This window comes from Hypomesus nipponensis, chromosome 12, assembly GCF_054491055.1.
Source record: "Hypomesus nipponensis isolate SF chromosome 12, ASM5449105v1, whole genome shotgun sequence".
NCBI lineage: Eukaryota > Metazoa > Chordata > Actinopteri > Osmeriformes > Osmeridae > Hypomesus > Hypomesus nipponensis.
In genome coordinates, this window is record NC_140372.1 from 15,747,925 (window position 1) to 15,772,231 (window position 24,307).

At 43.0% G+C, this 24,307-nt stretch overlaps 1 protein-coding gene and 1 long non-coding RNA gene across 2 annotated transcripts; one reads left to right on the plus strand and one right to left on the minus strand.

Moving 5' to 3' along the window:
• The first annotated feature begins 5,275 nt into the window (after positions 1 to 5,275).
• LOC146261692 (uncharacterized) lies at positions 5,276 to 7,948 on the plus strand. The gene is made up of 2 exons (XM_084668675.1): positions 5,276 to 7,796; positions 7,919 to 7,948. The coding sequence occupies exon 1, from the start codon at positions 5,296 to 5,298 to the stop codon at positions 6,475 to 6,477; it is 1,182 nt and encodes a 393-aa protein (XP_084524801.1). The 5' UTR covers positions 5,276 to 5,295; the 3' UTR covers positions 6,478 to 7,796; positions 7,919 to 7,948.
• On the minus strand, positions 7,894 to 9,211 carry LOC146261693 (uncharacterized). The gene is made up of 3 exons (XR_014724819.1): positions 8,684 to 9,211; positions 8,230 to 8,595; positions 7,894 to 8,099 (listed from the first exon to the last, which is right to left on the minus strand). It is a non-coding gene; the product is annotated as an uncharacterized LOC146261693 (long non-coding RNA).
• Between the last annotated feature and the right edge of the window lie 15,096 nt (positions 9,212 to 24,307).

Here is a 24,307-nt window from a genome sequence, read left to right on the forward strand (position 1 = left end):
TTACATTGTGTAATTACAAGCAGCATCATGTACATTGGGCTACATTGTTTATATATTGGGCTACATTAGGCTACATTGTGAGCTTGTCCAGTAGATAATTAGAACGGTGAACAGACAGTGTTACTGGAACCATAGACATAATAAATACTTTATTATGTCTATGACTGGAACTACTTAGTCGGTGTTCATTATCACCTGATTATACGGACACCCCTGCAGCCAATAAGAAACGAGTATTCACCATGACCATGGTATATACTGAGCGTATTACAAGCAATCCGGTCACTTGGCTTTCGAGCTACGCTACCTGCATTGCAAACCTTGACGAAATCAAACGGCTTGTCAATTGAGATTTCCCCAACGCTTTTATCTTCACGTTCCTGATCTTCAGTGCTACTGATATTTGGCCAACTATTTGCCTTCAATCGTCACTCACAAAGATAAGACATTAAAATATAGCTCTATATATTCTAGCGTCAAAAGATCTGACAGGAAAATGTAACTGGGTACAGTAATGCTAGCTAACATTGTTGCTACTGATATTAGTTAGTGACATATTTTGCCAAGTATTTGCTTTTCAATCGACAGTGCTCAGTCACACAGGTTAGACAATAAAATACATATGCATTCTAGCGTCAACAAATATGACAGGAAAATGTAACTGGGTAGCGCTAGCTAGCATCGTGATCGGTAACAGTGCAAACCGAACGAAACCAGACCATAGCCGTTTTTCTAGTTAGAGCGAGCTAGCTCTAGCCAACTAGCTATTGTGCCACAGTTTGCATTGTTCGATTATATCTGGAGCCAGCAGTTAACCTCAGGCTAGTTGGGCTTTTCAACTATTAAGCTAGTAAAGGAACAGTTAAAATGCAACAACAATAGGTACCTTTATATTTTACCTGAAAACATTTTTTATCACCAGAACGGCCGTTTTGAAATGTGCAATAAACTGCTAACTGACTTCTCATAAGTGTATTTTCAATGACATAGTGTATATAACTAAATGACGTTAAAGGGAAATCAAATATCACAGAGACCTATTTCGGCCATACTATACCATTCTATTGATTGCACAGAATTTATATTGTAAATATTTCGAGTGGTTGTCAAAGAAACGATTTGCGGTCTCGGTGCTTCTGGTCATTTGCTTACGAATACAAATTATTTGATTTAATTGGTTTATTAGGACAGTAGTTGAATAGAAACACAAATATTAACTGAATTTCATGTCAAGACTGAAATATTAAAGTTATCCAGCACTTATGGCAATTCTAGCCAGTATGCTACAGTAAGAATTCTGGCCGTTGTCGTGTTGAGCGTGGTTAACTGGCCGCCGGCTGCATTTTCGGAATACCTGGTCATAAAACGTTCTCATGACTTTTCATTGCATTTTTGGGTCTCTGCGGAAATTATGTTTTTATTTATTTTGAATAGTTCCTGATCTGTGCTCTGCATCTCCAGAAGGCCAGCCTGAGCCCTGTTGCCCAGTCCCATTTGTGAAGGTAAATCTTTATTTTTCCTATAACTGTAGTTACTTGTAGTACTCCTGTGAGGGACAGCGTTTAACAGTAATACAAGACACAAAATAATTCCTTTGTTAATAATTCGTTACACAGAACTTTATTATATTAAATATTAATCACAAATTATTCACAGCTTTTACAAAATCAACAACAACCAACAAATAATGTCTGCATATGCAGGTAGCAACGCTAGTGCTAAATAACTAACTGGTCGGCTCCATGACGCCGGGTAGGTAGCTAGCTCCTCACCAAAAGAACAAAGGGGAACCTTCGATTAAGACATGTTCCCTTAACTAGTAGCCTCAGCTCTCCTAAGCCTTTAACTACGGCACAAATGCTGAAGGCTCGCTGATATAGCTGTCGGTTTTACTAGAACGGCGTAGGTATGCATCGTTGCTAACGTGTGCTGATGACGTTGTGAGTGAGTGCATATGTGAGAAAGACGCTTGAGTGACAGAGAGATGGAGGGAGACCAGGGAAAGGAAATGCAGCTGAACAAATACGCTGCGTGTTTTAACCTAAATATTGTTTAAAAAAAACAACGCAATATGTGGCAGCCAGTGTTGATTCTGTGGCGCACCACCACAAATTAGTCTACCGGTATGTGTGGGAATCACTTAAGTCCCACTGAATCGACCATCATAAGACACAGAATATTTACATGCCATAAACTTCAAGGTATCACATAGTCATAAATTACTTTCCAATAACACAAAACACAAAAGTTTGAAATTGTTCTAAATTTTCTTGTAAATTTTCTAGGCGTTCCAGATCTGTGCCAACATCTCCAAGGTTCTTTTCTCTACAGTTTGGACTGCTTCTGGTTAAAGGTTGGTAATAAGTACAGGCTACAGTAGCCAGCGTTTGAGGTATGTAAACTAGCTTATTTACTCTGTAGCCTGTAAGATCTTCAGATTCTACTTCACTTTTTCATCCCAGCAAAGCTTACAGGTTTGTAATTACTATTACACATTCATCAGAATTTCAGCCATTTCAGCAGTGTCAATACAGTCATGCCACGTAAGGGAAAGAAACCTCAGGCTGTAAAGCTGCGCTGGTCTAGATTGGACCTTTTAGACCCACGCTTACAGAGTGCAGAGTAACACAGAAGCGACAGTGACTGTGAACAAGTGTGTAGTCAACCTGTGGTGTCGTCCTCATGCACAGCTCAGTTTACTGTTCAAGAGCACAATGGAAGTGTGATTGCCACTTCTGAAAATGACAATATTCAAGAACAATGCATCCAAGAAGGCAGATATCAGTGCAGGCGTCAACTCCTCAGGGTTACATTGGCTATGTAAAGTCAAGGAACAAGCAGTGTACATGCATGGCTCTGACATTTTTGGCATATCACAATGAGGTTGATGACCTGAGGAAGGCTGATCTTGACAAGATACTGGACACGGGCAACAGATTGTATGACAAAACTATAAAACAGCTAAAGCGAGGAAAAAAAATTAAAAGCCAACACTTGACCATGGAAGAACTACCACACAAAATCAACACTGACCAACATGAGTACAATGTTCTCAAATCTCCGGTGTAGATGGGACGCGTTCGAACCAGGGCAGACATTGACAACCAGGCTTGGTTTCTTGATCTCTCCACAAGACTTCAGTGTCTCTCTGCGGGTGTTACTCATGCCCTCCTTATCATATCACCATATTGCATTGCTGTGTTCAGAGACAAGTCTGGAAGATATGGACTGTTTGATTCTCATTGTCGAAAAGCAGATGGACTACCTGACAGAAATGGAAACGCGGTTATGCTTACTTTCACACATTTGAATGAGCTGGTTGCAAGGATTCATACTTTGTATGAATTGCTACTGACAGATTGCAGAGGCTCTATTGATGGACTGACTACAGTGTGACTACAGTATGACTTCATGCCAGTCGCATTTCAACATGCAAGACATCTTTCAACGTCCAACACATCCGGTGGTTTGCCACATCTATCAGTGCAATCTGAAAAGCCACAGAGTGAAAAGCATGTGGAGAAGGTGTCACAGACCAAAGATGTAACACAAACTGGATTCCCACCCAACAAATATTATCTGCAGTCATTCAATGCAAAATCCACACAAGGCATGTTAAAGGACAGTAATGCATTTCCCAAGTTAAATGTAGAACAGCGAAAAAGAGAAATGAGAAGACAAAGAACTCAAATAATGCATGGTGCACACAACACCAGCAGATACAGAACAGATGCAGATTTCAGAGAAAAGCAAAAACAAACTTTCCGCCTAAAGTACCACAATGATCCTGTCTTAAAAAAACGTCACTTAAATAAGCAAAAAGATACAAAGCACCACAGGTATCTTGAGGATCCTGCCTTCAGAAGAAAGGAAAAAGAAGCTTTGCGCCACAAGTATCAGAACAATCCTGCCTTCAGGAGAAAACAAAAAGAAGATTTGCGCCACAAGTACCAGAATGATCCTGCTTTCAGAAAACATCACTTAAATAAGCAAAAAGAAGCTTTGCGCCACAAGTACCACAACAATCCTGCTTTCAGGAGAAAACAAAAAGAAGCATTGTGCCACAAGTACCACAACAATCCTGCTTTCAGGAGAAAACAAAAAGAAGCTTTGCGCCACAAGTATCACAATGATCCTGCTTTCAGAAAACGTCATTTGCAACAATGCATCAGTTACATGAAAAGCAAGTGTCAAAGAGAAGCACTTTTTAAGATGGCCCACAAGATGCGATGTGCCTTGAAAGTAAGTAGGAAATACAGACAATGGACTCATTCTACACATGAATACAGTCAACTAGTGGACAACAGCCTAATGCAGACAGCTATATCCACTTTCAAGGAATGCATTACAGCTGGCCCAACTTTTGTGTGCTCAATGTGCCATCGCACACTTTTCCCCAACCAAGTAAAGTGTTGCAATCGCAGCAATTACAAGAAGAATCCATACGTTGTTGCTGTCTGTTTGACAGGGCAATATGTCCATGTGTGCGACTATCAATGTCAAGGCACTGAACAATGCACTGTACCGGAAGAAAGGAAAAAAGAGTGGATTTGTCACAGCTGTCATTCCCATTTGAAGGCAGGAAACAAATCATCCATCGCTGTGGCTAACAACTTGGAGCTGGCGCCCATTCCCCCAGAGCTCTGTGATTTGAACGTGCTTGAAAGACAACTTTTGGCCAAAATACTGCCGTTTGCCAAGATTGTCTCACTTCCCAAAGGTCGACAAGCAGCTATACATGGCGCTGTGGTGTGTGTGCCATCCGAGGTGGAAACAACGTTAAATACTTTACCAAGACCATGCAGCTCATCCCAGTTATACAGAGTGAAGCTGAAAGGACGTCTGGTTTACAAAGGCCACCAGCTGTTTCACACTGTAAACATGAGAAATGTTGTAGCGGGACTCTTAAAGCTCATTGACACACACCCTGACTACAGAAACATTACAATCAGACCTGATGAGAAAACGGATGATGATGATGATTGGATGGACCTTGATAGCGATGATGAAACTGAAATGATGGAGGTACTTGATCGCATAGAAAGTGCTGATCTATCAGAGGTAAAGTCTACAGCTTTACAGCCTGCCTTTGAGCAACAGGAAGACCATGACCAACAACCTCCCAATGCAGAGACTGAGAAAGCTGCACTAAGAACTGGAGTTGGCTTGGACAGTTGTTTACAGCCACCTGACCTTGGAGAAGAAACGCTGACCTACGGGGATGGGATTTTCAGCATCGCCCCAGCACAAGGAAACACGCCTGTTAGCTTTTCCCAAGTCCCAAGGCTTGAGGCAATGGCTTTCCCTGTTCAGTTCCCTACTGGAAGGACTACATTAGACGAGATGAGACAAGTCAAACTATCCCCGAGCATGTATTTCAATGCAAGGCTTTTCTGGGTTGACACACGTTTTGCAAGAGACCAAAGTTACCTGTTTTTCGCGCAGTTTGTCACAGAGACTCACCTGGCAAAAAGCAGCATGTCAATTCAATTAAGGAAAGGAAAATCCAAGACCAAGGACGGACGGAAAAAATCCAACAAGTTGCTCCAGGACAAACGTGAGGTTGAGAGGTTGGTGAGAAACAGAGATGCTACAAGATTCATGCAACCACTGAGAGGGACTCCAGCTTACTGGGATAGAACTCTGAAGGATTTTCTCTCCATGGTCAGACAATTAGGAAAGCCAACTTTCTTCCTGACCTTCTCTGCTGCAGAATTCAGATGGCCAGAGGTGATCACAGCCATCAAAGCACAACAAGGTCAACAGGTGGATTTTTCGGAGCTAGACTGGGCTGAGAAATGTGACATTCTCAGAAGTAACCCTGTAACCACCATGCGCATGTTTGACAAGAGGGTTGATGCTCTGATGAGACAGTTGCTGTTGGGTCCTGCGCAGCCAATCGGTGAAGTTATCGATTACTTTTACCGGGTAGAATTTCAGGCGAGAGGAAGCCCCCATATACATTGTCTCGGTTGGGTAGCAGGAGCTCCTATTGTCGGAGAAGACGAAGATGACAAGGTATGGGACTTTGTGGATCGCTACATTTCATGCCAGCTGCTTGATGAAGACAAACAACCCTTACTTCACAGATATGTCACAGACGTTCAAATGCACAGCAGAAGTCATTCCAACTCATGCAGGAAAGGTAACAGAGTATGCAGATTTGGATTTCCAAAACCACCTATAAAAAAAACACGCGTAACTTACCCTATGCCACAAGAAGAGGAAGGACCACCCCAAGAACATGCAATGGCACCACAAGCAGCCAAGAACAAACTGAAACCGGTCTGCTACTTGCTGAATGACCCAAAAGCACAGGTTGAAGACATGTCACAGCTATTGGCGCAGTGTAATATGACATTTGATGAATATGACACGTATGTTGAGTCGTTGACCTCCGCAAGCGACATTTTAATGAAGCGTGATGTCAAGGACTGCTGGGTGAACAACTACAATCCAGATTTGCTAATGGCGTAGAACGTAAACATGGACATCCAGTACATTCTTGATGAGTGTGGTTGCATCATGTACATGCTCTCCTAAATATCCAAGCCAGAGCGTGAGATGAGTGACTATCTCAAAATGATAGTCAAAGACATGAGCCCAGAAAATCAGACGGAATGAGAAGAAAATGAAAGGTGTTCTTCAGGCTTATTCCAAACACAGAGAGGTCAGCGCCCAGGAGTCTGTGGCCCGTACGTGCAGCCTGAAAATGAAGTCTTGCTCACGCGAGGTTTTATTTCTACAAACGACTGACAACGCACTGAGAATGAGTCTCCCGCTTAGCGCATTGCAGAAGAAACCAGAAGAAAGTGAGAATGTGTGGATGACGGGTATGCCCGACAAATACAGAGCCAGGCCTGAAACACCAGAGTTTGAAAATATGTGTCTTGCAGACTTTGCATCAGATTACAGGATTGTCTACAGAAAGGAAACAGAAGACGACAAGCGTGTCAGCCTATTAAACAACATGGGAATGATCCAGAAACGCACCAGAGGGAAGCCTGCAGTCATCAGATATGCTCGCTTTTCAGAAAAAAAGGACCCTGAGAAATTCTACGGAAGATTGCTCAAACTCTACCTCCCCCATCGGTCAGGGTCATCGCTGAAAACGGAAATGTTCCCCACACACCAGGGGCCTCATGTATAAAGGATTGCGCAGCTTTCATACCAGAAGATGGCGTACGGCCAAAACTCGGAAAAGTACGTACGCACAGAAATATTCACATGTATAAAACCGGTCGTACGCCAGATCCTGCGCACCTTTCCTTTATAAATCACAATCAACGTGAAATTGACCGCACGTGAACGAGCCACTGACCCCGCCTTGCCTCCTCCCATAAATTAATATGCAGTCGGCCTATAAATACGCCCCCGAGGTCGTTTCTCCGTCTGAATCAAAATGACTAAACAAGTAAAAAAGAGGAATTTCACCGACTGTGAGATCGAGGTTCTCATAACAGAGGTGGAGGCGAGAAAATGTGTTCTTTTTGGCGGCCTGTCATCGGGTATCAGTAATAAAAAAAAGTCGGCAGAGTGGCAAACTGTCACTAGGGCCGTAAATGCTGTGGGTTCGGAAAACCGGACCATAGCAGACATTAAAAAAAAATGGTCCGATGTCAAACTGGAAATTAAGAGAAGAGTGGTGGCGCATCGTAACAGCGTGGCAGCTACAGGTGGGGGGGCGGGAGCATCTGCGCTCACGCCACAGGAGGAAAGGGTGGCTGCAATTATCGGCGAGACACTCATAGCTGGAGTTCTGCCAGCAAGTGAGGGGGACTCAAACATTCATCCTGGTAAGTATGAAATACACCACGACTCACACATGTAAAGGCCAGTTGCAAAAAACATTTCCGTCCAAATTACGCACAAGAAGTAGTCTGAACCAACTGATGTAGGCTAATTTCGTTTATTCCAGATAATTTCCAAACTGAGCTCGGCACGAGCGAGACCCAGGAGGAGGAGGGGGGGGGGGATACGGGGATCCATGTGTGGCCAGCACCTCCAGGGCAGGGGATGGAGCGCACACTGGATCGGCTGCGCCACGGGCCTCCGCTTCTGAGGGACGCCAGACGGGTCGTGTACTCACGGATGCTGTGCTGCAGTCACAAATTGAAATTGTTAACACCATGAGGGAAATCCTGACCGAATTAAAAAGAGTCAATGATGGTCTGACAAACATATGTGACGCAATAAAAGAACTAAAAAAGTAAATGCTTCTTGTCTTACCTTTTTACATGCTTCGTATGACCTGTAGCCGAAGCTGTAAGGCTGCTGCATTGGGCCTAATGTTGGGGGGTCCAGGGTCGGGTTCATCTATATCTGCCTCGGCCTGTGGCGGAGGCACACCACGTTTGTTTGCCACATTGTGCAGCACACTGCATGCCAACACAATCCGACAAACTTTTTGTGGGCTGTAAAGCAGCATGCCACCCGTCTTGTCCAGGCAGCGCCAACGGCCTTTCAGCTGCCCTATGGTCCGCTCCACCACTGACCGAGCCCGAGTATGTACATCATTGTACCGCCGCTCTTGCTCATTCTGGGGGTTTGTGAGTGGGGTGAGGAGCCAGGTTTGCAAAGCGTAACCGCTGTCACCTATACGGGTAGTATACATTAACCAATATAAACTAATTGCCTCATTTTACCGTAGCTTAATGATCATAAATTACATGTATGCTATTACCAATAAGCCAGCCATCCTGCACAGCCCCTGCTTCAAGTCTGTTCCCCACACTGCTATTTCGCAGGATAAATGAATCATGGGTAGAGCCAGGCCACCGTGCCACAACATTTGTCAAACACATTTGTGCATCACATATCACTTGCACATTAATGGAGTGGAAGTGTTTTCTGTTCACATACCCAAATTCGTGATCAGATGGTGCCCTTATAGCAATGTGAGTGCAGTCGATGGCTCCGATTACATTTGGAAATCGGCTCATCGCTGCAAATTGCAGTTTAATGTTGGCCTGCTCACCGACAGTGAAGGGAAATGTTATATACCTGGGTGACATACGGATGAGACCGTTCCATACAGCTGGCATGGCGCGGCTCAGGGATGGCTGTGAAATTCCTGACCGGTCAGCCAGCTCTCGCTGGAAAGCCCCCGTTGCGAGGAAGCCCAGTGTGGTCAGCACTTGCAAGGGGACAGGTAATGCGTGGTTCCTTGCTGTCTCGCGTTCTAAAGCCGGCCCAAGCTCAGCACAGAGTTCCAACAGAATAGCCCTTGGCAACCTGAATCAACTCATAAGCCAGTCATCATCGTGGGCCAGCAAATCTGTTTGGTCCCTAAATACACGCTCTCTGCGGATTCTCCCATTTGCAATGTCTTCTAGCAGTGCCAGGGCAGCCATTTCACATCAAGTGGGCTATATTCATCTTTTACACCTCCTTTTAAAGGCCACACCTTATTTCCAACACCTTGTTCACTAATCCACGGGATCAATTGAGGATTGCACGTTAGTGATTTTGCCCACCTGCACTGCGTTTTATCCTTGGGAGGTGGATCCGTGCGTCATGGATCGTTCGTTTGACACCCTCAAGTTTAACAAACGTTATTAAGTGGTGGCGGATTAAACAATTGATAACATTTACCGTTTGGGTTTTTATCATCCACATCAATGATCAAACTTGTATTACCATGTAGCCTAATTATGTTTTTGAAAAACTAACGTTATATAGGCCCTACGTATGACAGAAACTGTAGTAGAAACTTTATTTTGTAATGTTTGGTGAGTTTCGGCACTTCAGTTGGAATTTGCCACGTTACAGAGCCAGACAAGACTTTGCGTACGGTCCGCACATTCTCACGTCTGCTCAAAAGTTTCCGTGACGGCCCGCACATTCTCACGTCAAGTAAATCTTTATACATCACAAAGTGTGCGTGAAAACTAGCGTACGCAAGCTTTTTGTGCGTACGCAACGTTTATACATGAGGCCCCAGGAGTTTTACAAACATGCCCATGTGAGATTACCAGGAACACGCAACATATGCGCAGTGACTGCAATTGTTCAAACAAACCAACAGAAGTTTGAACAACACAGTAAGATAGTGGAACAAGTCTTAAACGACTACATGCAGAACGGCCCTGTGGAAGATGCTTGGAACACCTTCGCCCCGGAAGCTGAGTGGGAGAAGTTGGAATGTATAGAAGAACGAAAACAAGCTGAACCACTTCACGAGAATGAACAAGATGATGTTCCGGAGTTTACACGTGAGAAGCAAACTGGGGGGATTGCATTTACTGTAAAGGCCCCACAAATGTGCCCAGATTTTGTCCGCAACATGTATCGAAACCTTAACCGGACACAAGCTGGCGCATTCTACTTGGTTCGTGAGTGGTGCGTTTACCGTGTGCGTGGCCTAAATCCTGACCCTTTCTTTTACTTTGTCACTGGTGGTGCAGGCACAGGAAAATCTCACCTCATAAAGTGTGTTCATGCTGAGGCAACAAAAATACTCAGTAAACTGCCCAGACTATGCGAGGAAACTGACATATCCATGCCAACCGTTATACTGACTGCATTTACAGGAACTGCTGCTTTCAACATTTCAGGCAACACTTTGCATTATGTCCTGAAGTTGCCACGAAGCTTAAAGCCACCGTACCAAGGACTTGGAAATCTCATAGATGAAGTGAGGGCCCAGCTTTCAAACGCCGAGATCATCATTATTGACAAGGTGTCAATGATTTCAAAGCCCTTGTTTGCCTACGTCAACTGGAGATTACAGCAAATCAAAGGCAGTAAGAAACCGTTTGGTGGCATGTCGGTACTAGCTGTAGGAGACTTTTATCAGCTCCCCCCACTGGGAAGAAGTAAACCGCTCTGCGTGTTTCAGGAAGATACAGATGACTTCTGGAAAGACTACTTTCAAATGATCACACTGACGGAGATTATGCGACAGAGAGATGATGTTGCATTCGCTGAGCTTTTGAATAGAATCAGAGTGAAGCAGAAGACGGTCGCCTTAAGCAACAATGACAAAGCTCTGCTTCATCAAGTGATTGACCCCGCCCGCTGCCCTAATGACGTGCTACACATCTTCTCCACCAACAAAGAAGTTGATAAACATAATGCTGCAACTGTGTCTGTCCTCCATTCCAACGTCTTCAACATAGATGCAGAGGACTATAGAAGAGACCCTAAAACTGGAGTGATGAAGAAGCAACACCATCCTTTAAAAGGACAATCTGCTTGACATGCTACAAGCATCTGAAGGTGCCCGAATCATGATCACCAGAAACATAGATGTGGAAGACGGGCTTGTTAACGGGACATTTGGCAAGATTGCGAGAATAGTCACCCAGACAGAGAATGGTGTTACAGCTCTAAACTCGCTGGGGCTTGTGCTGGACAATCCAAATCCAGGACAACGGTATCGGGACAATTCATCGGGTGATGCTGGAAGCTTGGTGTACATAGAGAGGTTAGAGGAAAAACCTGAAACAAAAAGGAGTGGTTCGCAGGCAGTTTCCCGTCAGGTTGGCTTTTGCATGTACAATTCACAAAGTCCAAGGAATGACAACACAATCTGCAGTGGTTTCATTAAAACGTGTCTTCCATCCCGGAATGGCCTACGTGGCTCTGAGTAGAACAACTTCACTCCAAGGACTGAAAATTATGGACTTTGATGAGAAGAAGATATTTTGTGATCCTGCAATCACAGCATCTCTGGACTCAATGACAAGAGCATCGTTGGACAGCACTATGTCACTTATCAAGTATCGACAGACCACAAACGAGGCGCAAACATTGACGATAATCCATCACAACACGGAAGGATTGCCAGCTCACATTGCCGATATCAAATCTCATCACCAGTTGACACTTGGAGACGTTTTATGTTTTACCGAAACTCACCTATCAGGATCTTTTGTTGCTGAAAGTCTACAGCTGGAGGGCTACAACATGTTTAAACGCAACAGACACCTCTCTTACACCAACCATCCTCACATAGCAAGTAGAAGTGGAGGTGGTGTCGCTATGTATGTCCGAAAACCATTACCATGCCTGTGAAAAGCAGTACCTTCAAAATGTTACTGACTTGGAGTTTTTGGTCGTCAAACTGGAGTCCCCTCTCAAAGCTTTGATTGCTGTTGTGTATAGACCACCGGATTACAATATTGGCCACTTTCTTTCAAACCTGCAAAGCCTCTTGGAATCTTTAGACGTTATGGATTGCCAGCCTATCGTACTTTGTGGAGATTTCAACGAAGATTTACTGTCCAGTGGAAAAAAGCCAATATCCAACCTTCTTCAGTCAAGAGGATATACACAACTGGTCAGAGAAGCCACCACTGAGAAGAACACACTGTTGGATCATGTTTACATCTCCAGAGCACAAGACTGTCTCCAATCAGGATTATTGCAAATTTACTACAGCTATCATAATCCTGTATATTGTATTCTAACGTCTAACATCTAGGGCAAAGATAAAACATCAATCTCCAAACACAGTCAGCGGCTCCAAAGTCTTCCAACACAGGATCTCATCAACACGACAAGAAGACGTCACGCCACAACAGCCGACCAGCCACTGAACTCTGGTGTATTTTCTAATGACATCTTGGTGATATGAGACAGGGGGCCCTAATAGAGGGTGACTCCTTGTTAAGCCAAGATGTCGCGCCACAAAAACCCACCAGCATCTCCAGCCTTCCAAACCACCGCAGGATCCCATCGGCACAGCACAAGTAAGTATGTCACACCACACACCAGCAAGTCCACACAGCCTTCCAAACCAACGCAGGATACCAACGGTTCAAGCAGAGGATTCACAGGATCTCACGTTCTACCTTGGCCGTTGAGCGGGATTTAAAAGCCAACGGTTCAAGCCTTCCAAATCAACGCAAGATCACAGTACAGCAGCAACTTGTCAGACCATGACAAAGGACCAACAAAGCCACTCACCATAAAATGACAACCAACCAGCACTTGTCATCATACGGATAGTACGCCTCCAACCGTCCATGTTGTCTGATCACTGACAGACCAACCAACACTTGTCATCATATGGATATTGCGCCTCCAACCCTCCACGTTGTTTGATCAAGTGGGCCTGTGCGGCACTGACAGACCTAATTCTGGTGTATTTTTTATGTCATCTTGGTGATATGAGACAGGGGACCCTAATACATGGTGACTCCTTGTTAAGCAAAGATGTTACACATAACCAGCAATCCACCAAGCCATGACAATGGATCAACCCAAGATTGGAGCAGCTAAAGGCAACAAACCAGCGTGTCTGACTGTATTTTTTCCACTTGAAGACCTATTTTTTTCTTAAACATTCTAGTCTGCAAATTAGGTAGCATTTGTTTTTAGATGTTAGTCATGTCCTATAAATATGTCTAGTTTTTACTGTACAGCACTTTGGTCAACAAATTGTTTTTAAATGTGCTTCATAAATAAGTTTGACTTGACTTCTCTATGTTGGTAGTGTTAAGGTTTTATCCCCCTCACTAACCCCCCACACACACACACAAACATTTTTACAATCTGTTAGTGTTCAATTTTTTATAGATCATGTTGTGTGTTGCGTTTCAAACCGACCAGCCAATCAACAGCCTTCCAAATCAATGCAATATCACAGCACAGCAGCAATTTTGTCACTCCCTGACAAAAGGACCAAGAAAGCAACTCACCACCAAACGGCAACCAACCAGCACTTGTCATCATCTGGATAGTACGCCTCCATCCCTCCATTTCACGTTGTCTGATCAAGTGGGCCTGTGCGGCACTGACAGACCTAACTCTGGTGTATTTTCTAATGACACCTTGGTGATATGAGACAGGGGGCCCTAATAGAGGGTGACTCCTTGTTAAGCCAAGGTGTCACGCCACAAAACCCACCAGCCACTCAATAGCCTTTGTCATTTGTCAACCAACCAGCACTTGTCATCACATGGATGGTACGCCTCCAACCCTCCACGTTGTCTGATCAAGTGGGCCTGCGGCACTGACAGACCAACCAGCACTTGTTATTATATGGATATTGCGCCTCCAACCCTCCACGTTGTCTGATCAAGTGGGCCTGTGCAGCACTGAAAGACCTAACTCTAGTGTATTTTTTGATGACATCTTGGTGATATGAGACAGGGGGCCCTAATACAGGCTGACTCCTTGTTAAGCCAAGATGTTACACTATAACCAGCAATCCACCAAGCCATGACAATGGACCAACCCAAAAACGGAGCATCTAAAGGCAACAAACCAGCGTGTCTGACTGTATTTTTCCCACCTTAAGACCTATCTTTTTTCTTAAACATTCTAGTCTGCAAATTAGGTAGCATTTGTTTTTGATGTTAGTCATGTCCTATAAATATGTCTAGTTTTTACTGTATAGCACTTTGGTCAACAAAGTGTTTTTAAATGTGCTGCATAAATACATTTGACTTGACTTCTTCATGTTGGTAGTGTTAAGGTTTTATCCCCCTCACTAACCCCCCCCACACACACACACACACAAACATTTTTACAATCTGTTAGTGTTCAATTTTTTATAGATCATGTTATTTGTGTTACGTTTCAAACCGACCAGCCAATCAACAGCCTTCCAAATCAACGCAAGATCACAGCACAGCAGCCATTTTTTCACTCCATGACAAAAGGACCGACAAAGCAACTCACCACCAAACGGAAACCAACCAGCACTTGTCATCATAAGGATATTGCACCTCCAACCCTCCACGTTGTCTGATCAAGTGGGCCTGTGCGGCACTGACAGACCTAACTCTGGTGTATTTTCTAATGACACCTTGGTGATATGAGACAGGGGGCCCTAATAGAGGGTGACTCCTTGTTAAGCCAAAGTGTCGAGCCACAAAACCCACCAGCCACAACAGCCTTTCAAACCAACACAGTCTCATGGGCACAGCAGCAATATGTCATGCCATGGCAACTGACCACCAAACGACAACCAACCAGCACATGGATGGTACGCCTCCAACCGTCCACGTTGTCTGATCAAGTGGGCCTGTGTGGCACTGACAGACCAACCAGCACTTGTCATCATACGGATAGTACGCCTTAAACTCTCCACGTTGTCTGATCAAGTGAGCCTGTGACGCACTGACAGACTTTTTCATGTTTGTCTATCCCCGCCCCCCCCCCCCCCCCAAAAAAAAAAAAAACATTTTTACACTTTTGATGTTCACTGTGTTACAGTTCATGTTTGTCTATCCCCCCCCCCCACCCAAAAAACAAAAACAAAAACATTTCTACACTGTTGATGTTACTTTTAGCTATGCATTGATGTTTATTGTGTTGTTTCATGTTTTAACGTCTGTTGTTTTGTCACCCATTCTATTCAGTAGGTGCGGTAGGCAGCTGTGGAGCAGTGATCAGGCACCACCTCCAGATTTATAGCTTATGTTCATTTAGTTACAGTTTCTGTAAATGTGTGTATATTTTGTATTAATCTTGTACACTAGGAGCAGTGAGCAGCCGCAGAGCATTGACCGGTGACCAACTCCAGATCCATTTCTAATTCTCAACACTGGTCATTCTGGAAAAGTGTGTACAAGTCTCAATTATCCAGATAAATTTAAGTGCACCAGTTCTCAATGTTCTTGTGATTCCATTCACATTGAATATGAGATACAGGTGCTACAAGGGCACCAATAATAACCATTTAGGACAGTATTTATAATAAAATAATTTAAATGTACCTGTCGTTGAAATAAAATAAACCTGAACTTTTCAAGTGTGCTTTTTTAAATATTTGTTTGTGTAAATCTGATACCTTTTGCGGGAGACAAATCTATATGATGCTTAGAATTATTTTGAAATTCAAATATCCACTTTAGATAGACTTGTTGCTGGAAATCCTAACCTGGAAAATTGGACTACAGTTTTGAAGGAAATTTATTTTTAGCACAAATGTCATGTAATAAGGTAAAACATGTTCTTTAAATAACATTCTCATATCCTTATCACTTATCTTTCTGTTGCTTTGGATGAGCAATTTGTATATATATGTTGCTTATCAACTGGAAAAAATGTTGGTTAAATGGTTAATTACAAGTTTACAAAATTACACGTCAACTAATGGTTGCTTTCCAGGAATTGGTAACCAGATAACGGGACGAGTTGACCAACAACCTACACAAATGTTCTTTGCTGTCTAACACCAATGTAAAAACACACTGAATGGTTGATATCAGAAAACACCAGGAGACTATGGGAAGCTGGGGCAGCTGCAAGCACACCCTCACAATTTCCCCAGAAATTGTATGCTCTCTAGTTCTTATTAGGGATCCTCCGGTAGGAGGAAACCTATTGTTTTTGTTAGTATTCTTATTATTAGGGTTTCTCCGGTAGGAGGAAACCTATTGTTTTTGTTAGTATTCTTATTATTATTAGGGTTCCTCCGGTAGGAGGAAACCTATTGTTTTTGTTAGTATTCTTATTATTATTAGGGTTCCTCCGGTCGGAGGAAACCTATTGTTTTTGTTAGTATTCTTATTGGGGTGTGCTTGCCTTCGGCGAGCACAAACCATTGTTTTCTCACATATATATTATTATTATTTTTGCCCCCCTAAAACTTTGTTAATATTTGGACTACATAGACAACCTAGGTGTCAAATGTTTCGTCTTGGTAGCGATTGAGTTGCTTGTATTGGGATTTACGTTCTGTTGCACGGTTTAAGTAGAAATTAAGTTTTTGTGGCGAAAAGTGAAGCTAACGGTGGCTAACTTGCTAGCCACAGTCACTGACGTTGCTAACGTCACTAACGTCACGAAAACACGCTTTACTACCTGTAGTAGAACATCAGTTTAGCAGCTTGTTAACTTCTGGGAGATGATAGGCTAACTAGAAACGCTACAAGCAAAGAGACCAGGGTGATAACTATTTACTCAGAATTATGAAATGTAGTGTACAATATGATGTACGCATTGTTATTAAGCTAGTACATCTATTTTCGGAAACAATAGTCTGCGGCTGAGGTGTTAGCTTCATGAGTCTTGACATAGCCTCTGTTGCCCGGGCGACACAGGGCATACATACAACATAACTATACATCTGTTTTCAATCTTTAATTAAACATTCCTCACAAATACATTTTCGTTTTTGGATTTATTATTTCATTAGTAAACGATTTATTATTTCATTAGTAAACGATTTGACTAGCAAAAAAAAACGTGATATGAAACACTTCTGAAATGTGTAATCTGATGATTATAGCTAGAGATAGCTAGCTAGTCTAGCTCTACTTTCGTTAACAGTGTACAGTAACGCTAAACGGTCTCCTATTTTCACAGAGGAGTTGGCTCTAGCTGTTTCCCCGGCACATCTCTGCTACTATCTGTAACCAAAAGTGTTAGACCGTAAGTTAGAGCTAGAGCTCATTTGCGACCTTGTAGTCTTCCATTCCAGATTGCTTCGGCCTGGGGAGGTAGCCTATGGTACTGTACAATACGAGTGGCAGGTATAACGACAAATTAGTTAATCCTACAGCTAATTTTCTACCTTTCGTCTTCCGTTCCAGACCGCTTTTGGGGTTACTTGACAATTTGTCCAGCCACCAGATAGTGCCGTACTGTAGTAGCCAGACATGTATATATATTTTTACATCTAGTCAGCTTTGTTATCTTTGCGCTGTTGGTTAGCTAGAATACAAAGTCATTCTTTACAGTCAAGTAAGTTAAATGTTCGGTTTACATAGTTACAGGCTTACACATTACAACAGATCAGAGTGGTTTACAAAGATGCCTTTTACATTCATACGTTTCTGAGGTTTCTTTTAAATAACATAAAACATATGTATTAAAATGCTTTTATGAATTAACATGACCTACACCAGCTTGCGATCCACTTTTGGGTCGGGACCCACCACTTGAGAAACACGGTCCTACAAATAGACAAATGCAATATACGTCCCATAGCTTACACAGGACCCTTTCAATACACCAAAGATGGGTGTTCATTTTTGAATCATTTGCCCTTAAGAGGACTAATTAGTCGTTGAAGAAGCAGGCTGTCTTCCTCATGTTGGGCAACCAACAAGTTGTTTAAAATCTGATTAGAATTTACTTTCTAAGTTTCCTCCTGAGCACTGCCTCTTCATTTGGCCTCCTTCTCTTCCAACCAACCAGTAGGCTAACACCACTCCTCCAGCTGAGTAATATATGTAATTTTACAAACATATATTATCAAGGGAACTTAATGGTCTTGGAACTGCAGTCATAGACTTCAATGGTTTTGAAATATGTCCTATTGTGTTTACCTGTGTGTGAGACCTCTGCTGTCTGGTTTGCTGAGGTGGGAAGTCTGGAAAAGTATATCAGTTGCACATGGACAATCAGATATTGTGATTAGATTGGCCTACTTTAAACAAAATTCTCAATATAACACAAATTTAACGGGTGGATTTTTATTGACAGCTTGTCTGGGAAAAGAACACCATAACATTAAGCCAATTTAAGACTTGATGTAAGTAATGTGTCACATTACTTTTCTTAATCCTACGTGTGTGTGGTTTGTTGCACTTCCACTTCTTAACTCAAAAAATGTTTTCTCATTGGGGTGTGCTTGCCTTCGGCGTGCAAAAACCATTGTTATCTCACATATTATTATTATTATTTATTATTGTTTATTTTCGCGCCCCTAAGGCTCAGTCAATATTTGGACTACATAGACAACGTCGATGTCAAAAAGTTCGTCTTGGTCTCGATTGCGTTGCTTCTATTTGGATTTACGTTCCGTTGCACAGTTTAGGAGGTTACAACATTTTTGTGGGGACAAAGTGCCTTTTGTCGACGAAGGGTAACCTGTGCTAGCTACGTCACCACGTTAACACACGTTACCAACGACGCATGGATACAACGTGAAAGAGACTGTCTAGCTCGCAAATTGGAGCTTGGATTAGTGAAGAATACCACCCCCAAAAAATCATAACCATATGGCCTTGTAGAGAAAGCGATTTCGAGTGGAACTACAATGTCACATTTTTGTTTTAGGTCGTGACAGTCTTTGAAATTTGAGCGAGTGCAGGTTGCCCGTGAGACCGCATCGTCTTTTAGGCGGCAGCCATGCTAGAAAGCATCATAGTTGCATTTTTTTTAGCTAATTTCATAGTTCAATTTTACACTAAAAAACTGAAAGAGGGAAATTTTATGACAATATGACTATTGTGAAAACAGCCAGGTGGTGAGATTTTAATATAGATTGCTGTAAAAACGTTGATTTGTTTGCCAAGTGAGAGCCTGTCAGCCTCCATTGACGACAGCGTACTCTGTTGCTTAGCAACGTCATCTGATTTGAAGCCAAAATAATGCTCAGTCTATGAAGTTCAACGTCTTTGGCGAACTATTTCTCTGCTGATCATCAATACGAATGGTAACAAATACATTGTAAAAAGACACACTGTGTTAAGTTATTTTTGTTGGCAAGTAGCCGTGTAATAAGCGGGATAATGTATAGAACGCCGGTCATTATCTGGGAAATAAGCCCCTTCATGGCGAAACAAAACTGGCGAAACCTCCGCTTTGCGTCGTGCCTAACAACTTTCCTTACCTGTTCTAAAATCAGCGCAAACCACGGCCTCTTGGGGCTTATTGCTTAATCATCCTTTACAAAAGAAACGTTCTAATTTCCTGCGCTTTCAAACAATCATTGGAGTGTGGATAGGAACGGCAGCTAGCTTGCCTCTAGCAAACTGCTTTTGAATTAGCCATGTCCCCCTAAATTAATATCGAACTTATTTACGTTTTGTGTGGCTTATTTTCAGTTAGCAGACAGTACTATTTGAATCGCGATTCTATCTGAAATACTGCCAGTGACAACGTTGTTACAGTAGCTTGTTTCAAAGGGGGTTCCTTGTTTCAAAGGGTGTTCTTAATCAATCATGTAATATGAGTAGGCTAAATGCTTGAAAATGTCACTAGAAGGGGAAAACTGACTCACCTTCATCTGTAGGTGGAAATTGTAGCACACCCTACAATTTCCCCAGAAATTGTACCCTCTCTAGTTATTATTATATTTCTCCGCTAAATGGCCCAATAGCTCAAAAAGTCCTGGACCCGATTTTTTCCAATTTGGCCCAATGATTCAACAGGTCACTCATTACTCCCAGACGGCTAGTGGCCCATGTACGCCCATAGGTGGCGCTATAAAACACGCCCAAAGTCTACGTGATTTCCCCAGCGCCCCATTATTCCAAAATACCTGAAAATTGGTATACATGCCTTATTTCTCATGGGGAACAAAAAAGCCTCAAGAACCCATAAGGTCTGCCATGATAAATTTTGCTGTACTGTCCAAATTTGGTACAACCTTCAAAACCCTTCTCCTCATGAACCATAGATCCAATCGACTTGAAATTTGTTACAGATGTTTTTCAAACCTAATAGGGTTCAAGACGACATCAATCTCTAGTACCATAAACAATTTCACCTTGGTATGTCAATATATGATTGAATTCAATTGAATTTCTCCACAGTGCGCGCGCTCCAAATTCTCACAGACTCATCCTGCCCCTTGACACGAGGGTGACCACCTGTCCCGCTTTGCGTTGTGTCGCACAGCATTTTCACCCCTTGTTCCGCACGTCGCATATTGAAAATGTTGTGCTATACAGCGCAAAGAGGAACAGGTGGTCAACCTACTGACACGTGTGAGCTTGGCGAAACGCACACATCCTTTCTGGATATGGTGTTCTGACCAAGCCCCACCCTCACCCTCATTTCGCTTCCAATCGTATCTTGCCGTTACGAATATAAATGATTTTTCGGCAGCCATTGTTGTTTTCAACTGGAATCACCTGATAGCCGGTTTGCAGGCAGCCACGTTCGGTAAGTCCTATTTTTACCCATTTTAAGCTAGAATCAATGATTGGGTTCGTGAAAGTACACTACTCTTGAATTATGGTGAAGGTTTGAGCACTTTGAGACCTTTAGATCGTGAGTTTGAAGTGACGGAAAACCGAACTCGAAAAGTAGCTTGCTTTTTCCCTCTGTGTAATTACTGAATCATGTAGCATCTCGGCGAATTCATCAAAACGGTAGAGGAGGGCAGCTTTTAGGAGAACAAGCAATTCCCCACAGACCTGTCGGCTCAGAATTTAGATTTGGGTCGAGAAAGTCTTTGTAATAAGCCTATGCGCCAGGGAGACCGCATAGGCTTAGGCGGCAGCCATGTTTTGGTCGCGTCATGTTCATAAGTTCACCATTTCACAGTTCGGTCGACACCAAAAATGTCGAGGAGGGCAGCCTTTAGGAGATGTGGGAATTGTGCTTTTAGCCAGATGCTCCGATTATTTTTGTGATTTATGGAAAACTTGCAAGTGGAGTGAGACTGCGTCCCGGGGGTACATTGTTTTGACTTAGCCTCAGTGACAGACTCGGCTCGCTCACTCACTGGCAGTGTGTAAACGACATTGTAGTTCACTCAATTTTACTCCTAAAATGTCAGGGAGGGAGGGCTTTTTGTAGGCAAGAGTCTGCTGAAGATAGCCAGTATATAGGATCTTTCAAAACAAGCCTATTTCATTTGTCATTTTCCTGAGAAACCGACCTACGTTAGCCAGGCTAGTTTTACTCGGTCAGCGTATTTAAAGGTCTCTGACAGTCAGAATCACTGTTAACAGGCAAAGGGCGAGTTGTTGGTCTTTGGTCAGATGTGTATTATGACCAGTTTAGAGCTAAATACTCTTGCCAGAGCCTGGAATCGAGCCAAATGTTTGGAGTGACTTTGCATGGCCGGGTCTCCATCAGTTCAACACATTTGGATTTCAGTTCAAGTAATGCCATTGCATTTCACAGTCAAAACTGTAGTTTATGTCAAGTGTAGATGTAAAAAGCTTCATTTTTCACAACTGACATGGATATTTTCTTCACTTTTACAGGTTTGGAGGGTCATGCAGAGGCCCGCTCAACAAAAAATACAGAGTGTAACAGAGATGCCCCGCAGCCTTCACCCCCACCAGTTTGCCTACAGAGCGAACACATCCACAGGAGACGCAGTGCCGGCAGCACTCCATGCCGCTCTGTCACACCTGGAGCAGCAGGGGAGCTATGTGCGAATGATCTTTGTGGATTACAGCTCTGCATTCAACAACATCCTCCCACACAAGCTAGTGATTAAGCTGGGGGACCTCGGGCTCGCTTATACCACATGCAGGTGGATCAGCGGCTTCCTCTCTAGCTGCAGACAGTCAGAGTGGGCCATCACACATCCACAGCCCTTAGCCTCAGCACTGGCTCTCCCCGGGGCTGTGTGCTCAGTCCCCTGCTCTACTTCCTCTACACACACGACTGCACCCCTGTCCATCACAGTAACATCATTGTAAAGTTTGCAGATGACACCACAGTGGAGGGGTTTATCTCTGGGGGGGGATGAGCCCGCCTACAGAGAAGAAGTGGAGCGGCTGTCGAATTGGAGCACGGCCAACAACCTTCTCCTTAACACTGCAAAGACAAAATATTTCTTAATAGACTACAGGAGAAAGAAGACCGAGATCACACCATTGACCAACAGCCGGATCAGTGTGGAGAGGGTGGCAGATTTTTGCTTCCTGGGGGTCCACATACAGGACAGCCTATCCTGGAGTGTGGACACCTCTGAGCTGCTGAAAAAGGCCCAACAGAGACTGTCCTTCCTGAGAATACTCAGGAATTGAGGAGTAACATCACTCAAAGACTGCTGGTGTTTTTTTACCGAGCCTCCATTGAAAGTATACTCACATACTGCATAGGCATTTGGTATACCAGCTGTACAGTGGCTCAGAGGAAAATGCTCCAGAGGGTCATCAACACCGCTCAAAAGATTGTTGGCTGCCCTCTCCCTGCACTGGAAGACCTACACAGATCCCGTTGTCTCAAAAGAGCCCAGAACATCATAAAAGACAATTCACATCCTGAGCACTCCCTGTTTGAAATGTTGCCGTCAGGCAGACGGTACAGATCAATCAAGGCAAGGACAAACGGACTCAAACAGTTTTTATCCAACTGCAATAACCACTGTCAATGCTGCCAAAAAAGAATGTACACAATTTCATGTTATGTTTAATGTGATGAATGTGGATGTATGACATGGGTGTGTTGTTTATGGTACTGTCTCAGGTATATTTATTCTGATTTATACCATGGTCTGGGTGAATACTCGATTCTGATTGGTTGCAGGGGTGTACATTATAGGGTGATAACGGACACCTACTGCGTCATTGCAGAAAAACTGTCTTTTCACCGTTCTAAATTATTCCGCTGGCTACACAGGAGCCTGTACAAAATATCTTAAATATGTAACCATAACAACAGTGACGTAGTCAAAGCCTCCATTTACAATAAGTGAAAGACTTTAACAAGCTAACTTGTATTTACAATAATGAGTGACTTCAATATTTATTTTAACCTATTTGAAAAATGTTTATTTTCTGAATGTAGTGTGTCAGTGTCACATAACCGCTCATCTCACATCCCATTCGCTATTCACCTCGCTAGTCAATCTACTTCAGACAGTCTGCGGCTAGCAGCAACTCTACACATGGCCGATTATTTTCTTCTTAAAAATCTTGATTTTATTTGGGGACAATAACATGGCTTGAAAGCTGGCTAGTCTTGTTGTTAAACATACTGTCAAATTATAATCACTGATTGGAGAAAATGTCAACTTTGATGCGATCATCTCACATCCATTTGCTATTCAACTCGCTCCACAGGCTGCGGCCTTACTGTATCCCTAGTACTAGTATATGGCCGATATTGTTCGTGAAAATCTTCATATTGATTTTGGGACAGTGACATGGCTGGTTAGCTAGCAAAACTTATTGTCAAACATACTGTAAAATTATATTTACTGTTTGTCAACTGTACACAATGTTATTGGCTTTGAATCCTGCTAGCATAACGTCAGCTTTTGGGCTAATAGCTCAGCCAAAGGAAAGCCGGTGTTGGTTCTATGAGGTGAGCGGACTATAAATATCAGAGTTGGCTGATAACGTTGAAAAACGTTAGATTTCTATTGCAAAACGCCTTAAAACATAAATTAATGTTTGTAAAAAAAAAATCGTTGGCAGGTGACCATGGTATAAGCGGGACAATGCCCTTCGAGGTGTCCAATATCATCTGATAACGGACTCCGCGGAAGCAATCACGCCTCCGCATCGTCCGTTATCAGATGATATTGGACACCTCGTCGGGCATTATCCCTTACTTATTAGTTATTGTTGTTTATTTTAGTAATTTTAGTACTTTAGTAATTTGATCCTTTTATTGATTTTTAGGCCAATGAATGTTGCACTGACTAAAAGCACTTTAATTTCGTTGTACCTGTGACAATGACAAATAAAGATTTATCTATCAGGAT

Coding starts and splice junctions, on each gene's coding strand:
- LOC146261692 (XM_084668675.1), top strand. CDS start 5,296: ATGGCTTTCCCTGTTCAGTTCCCTACTGGAAGGACTACATTAGACGAG.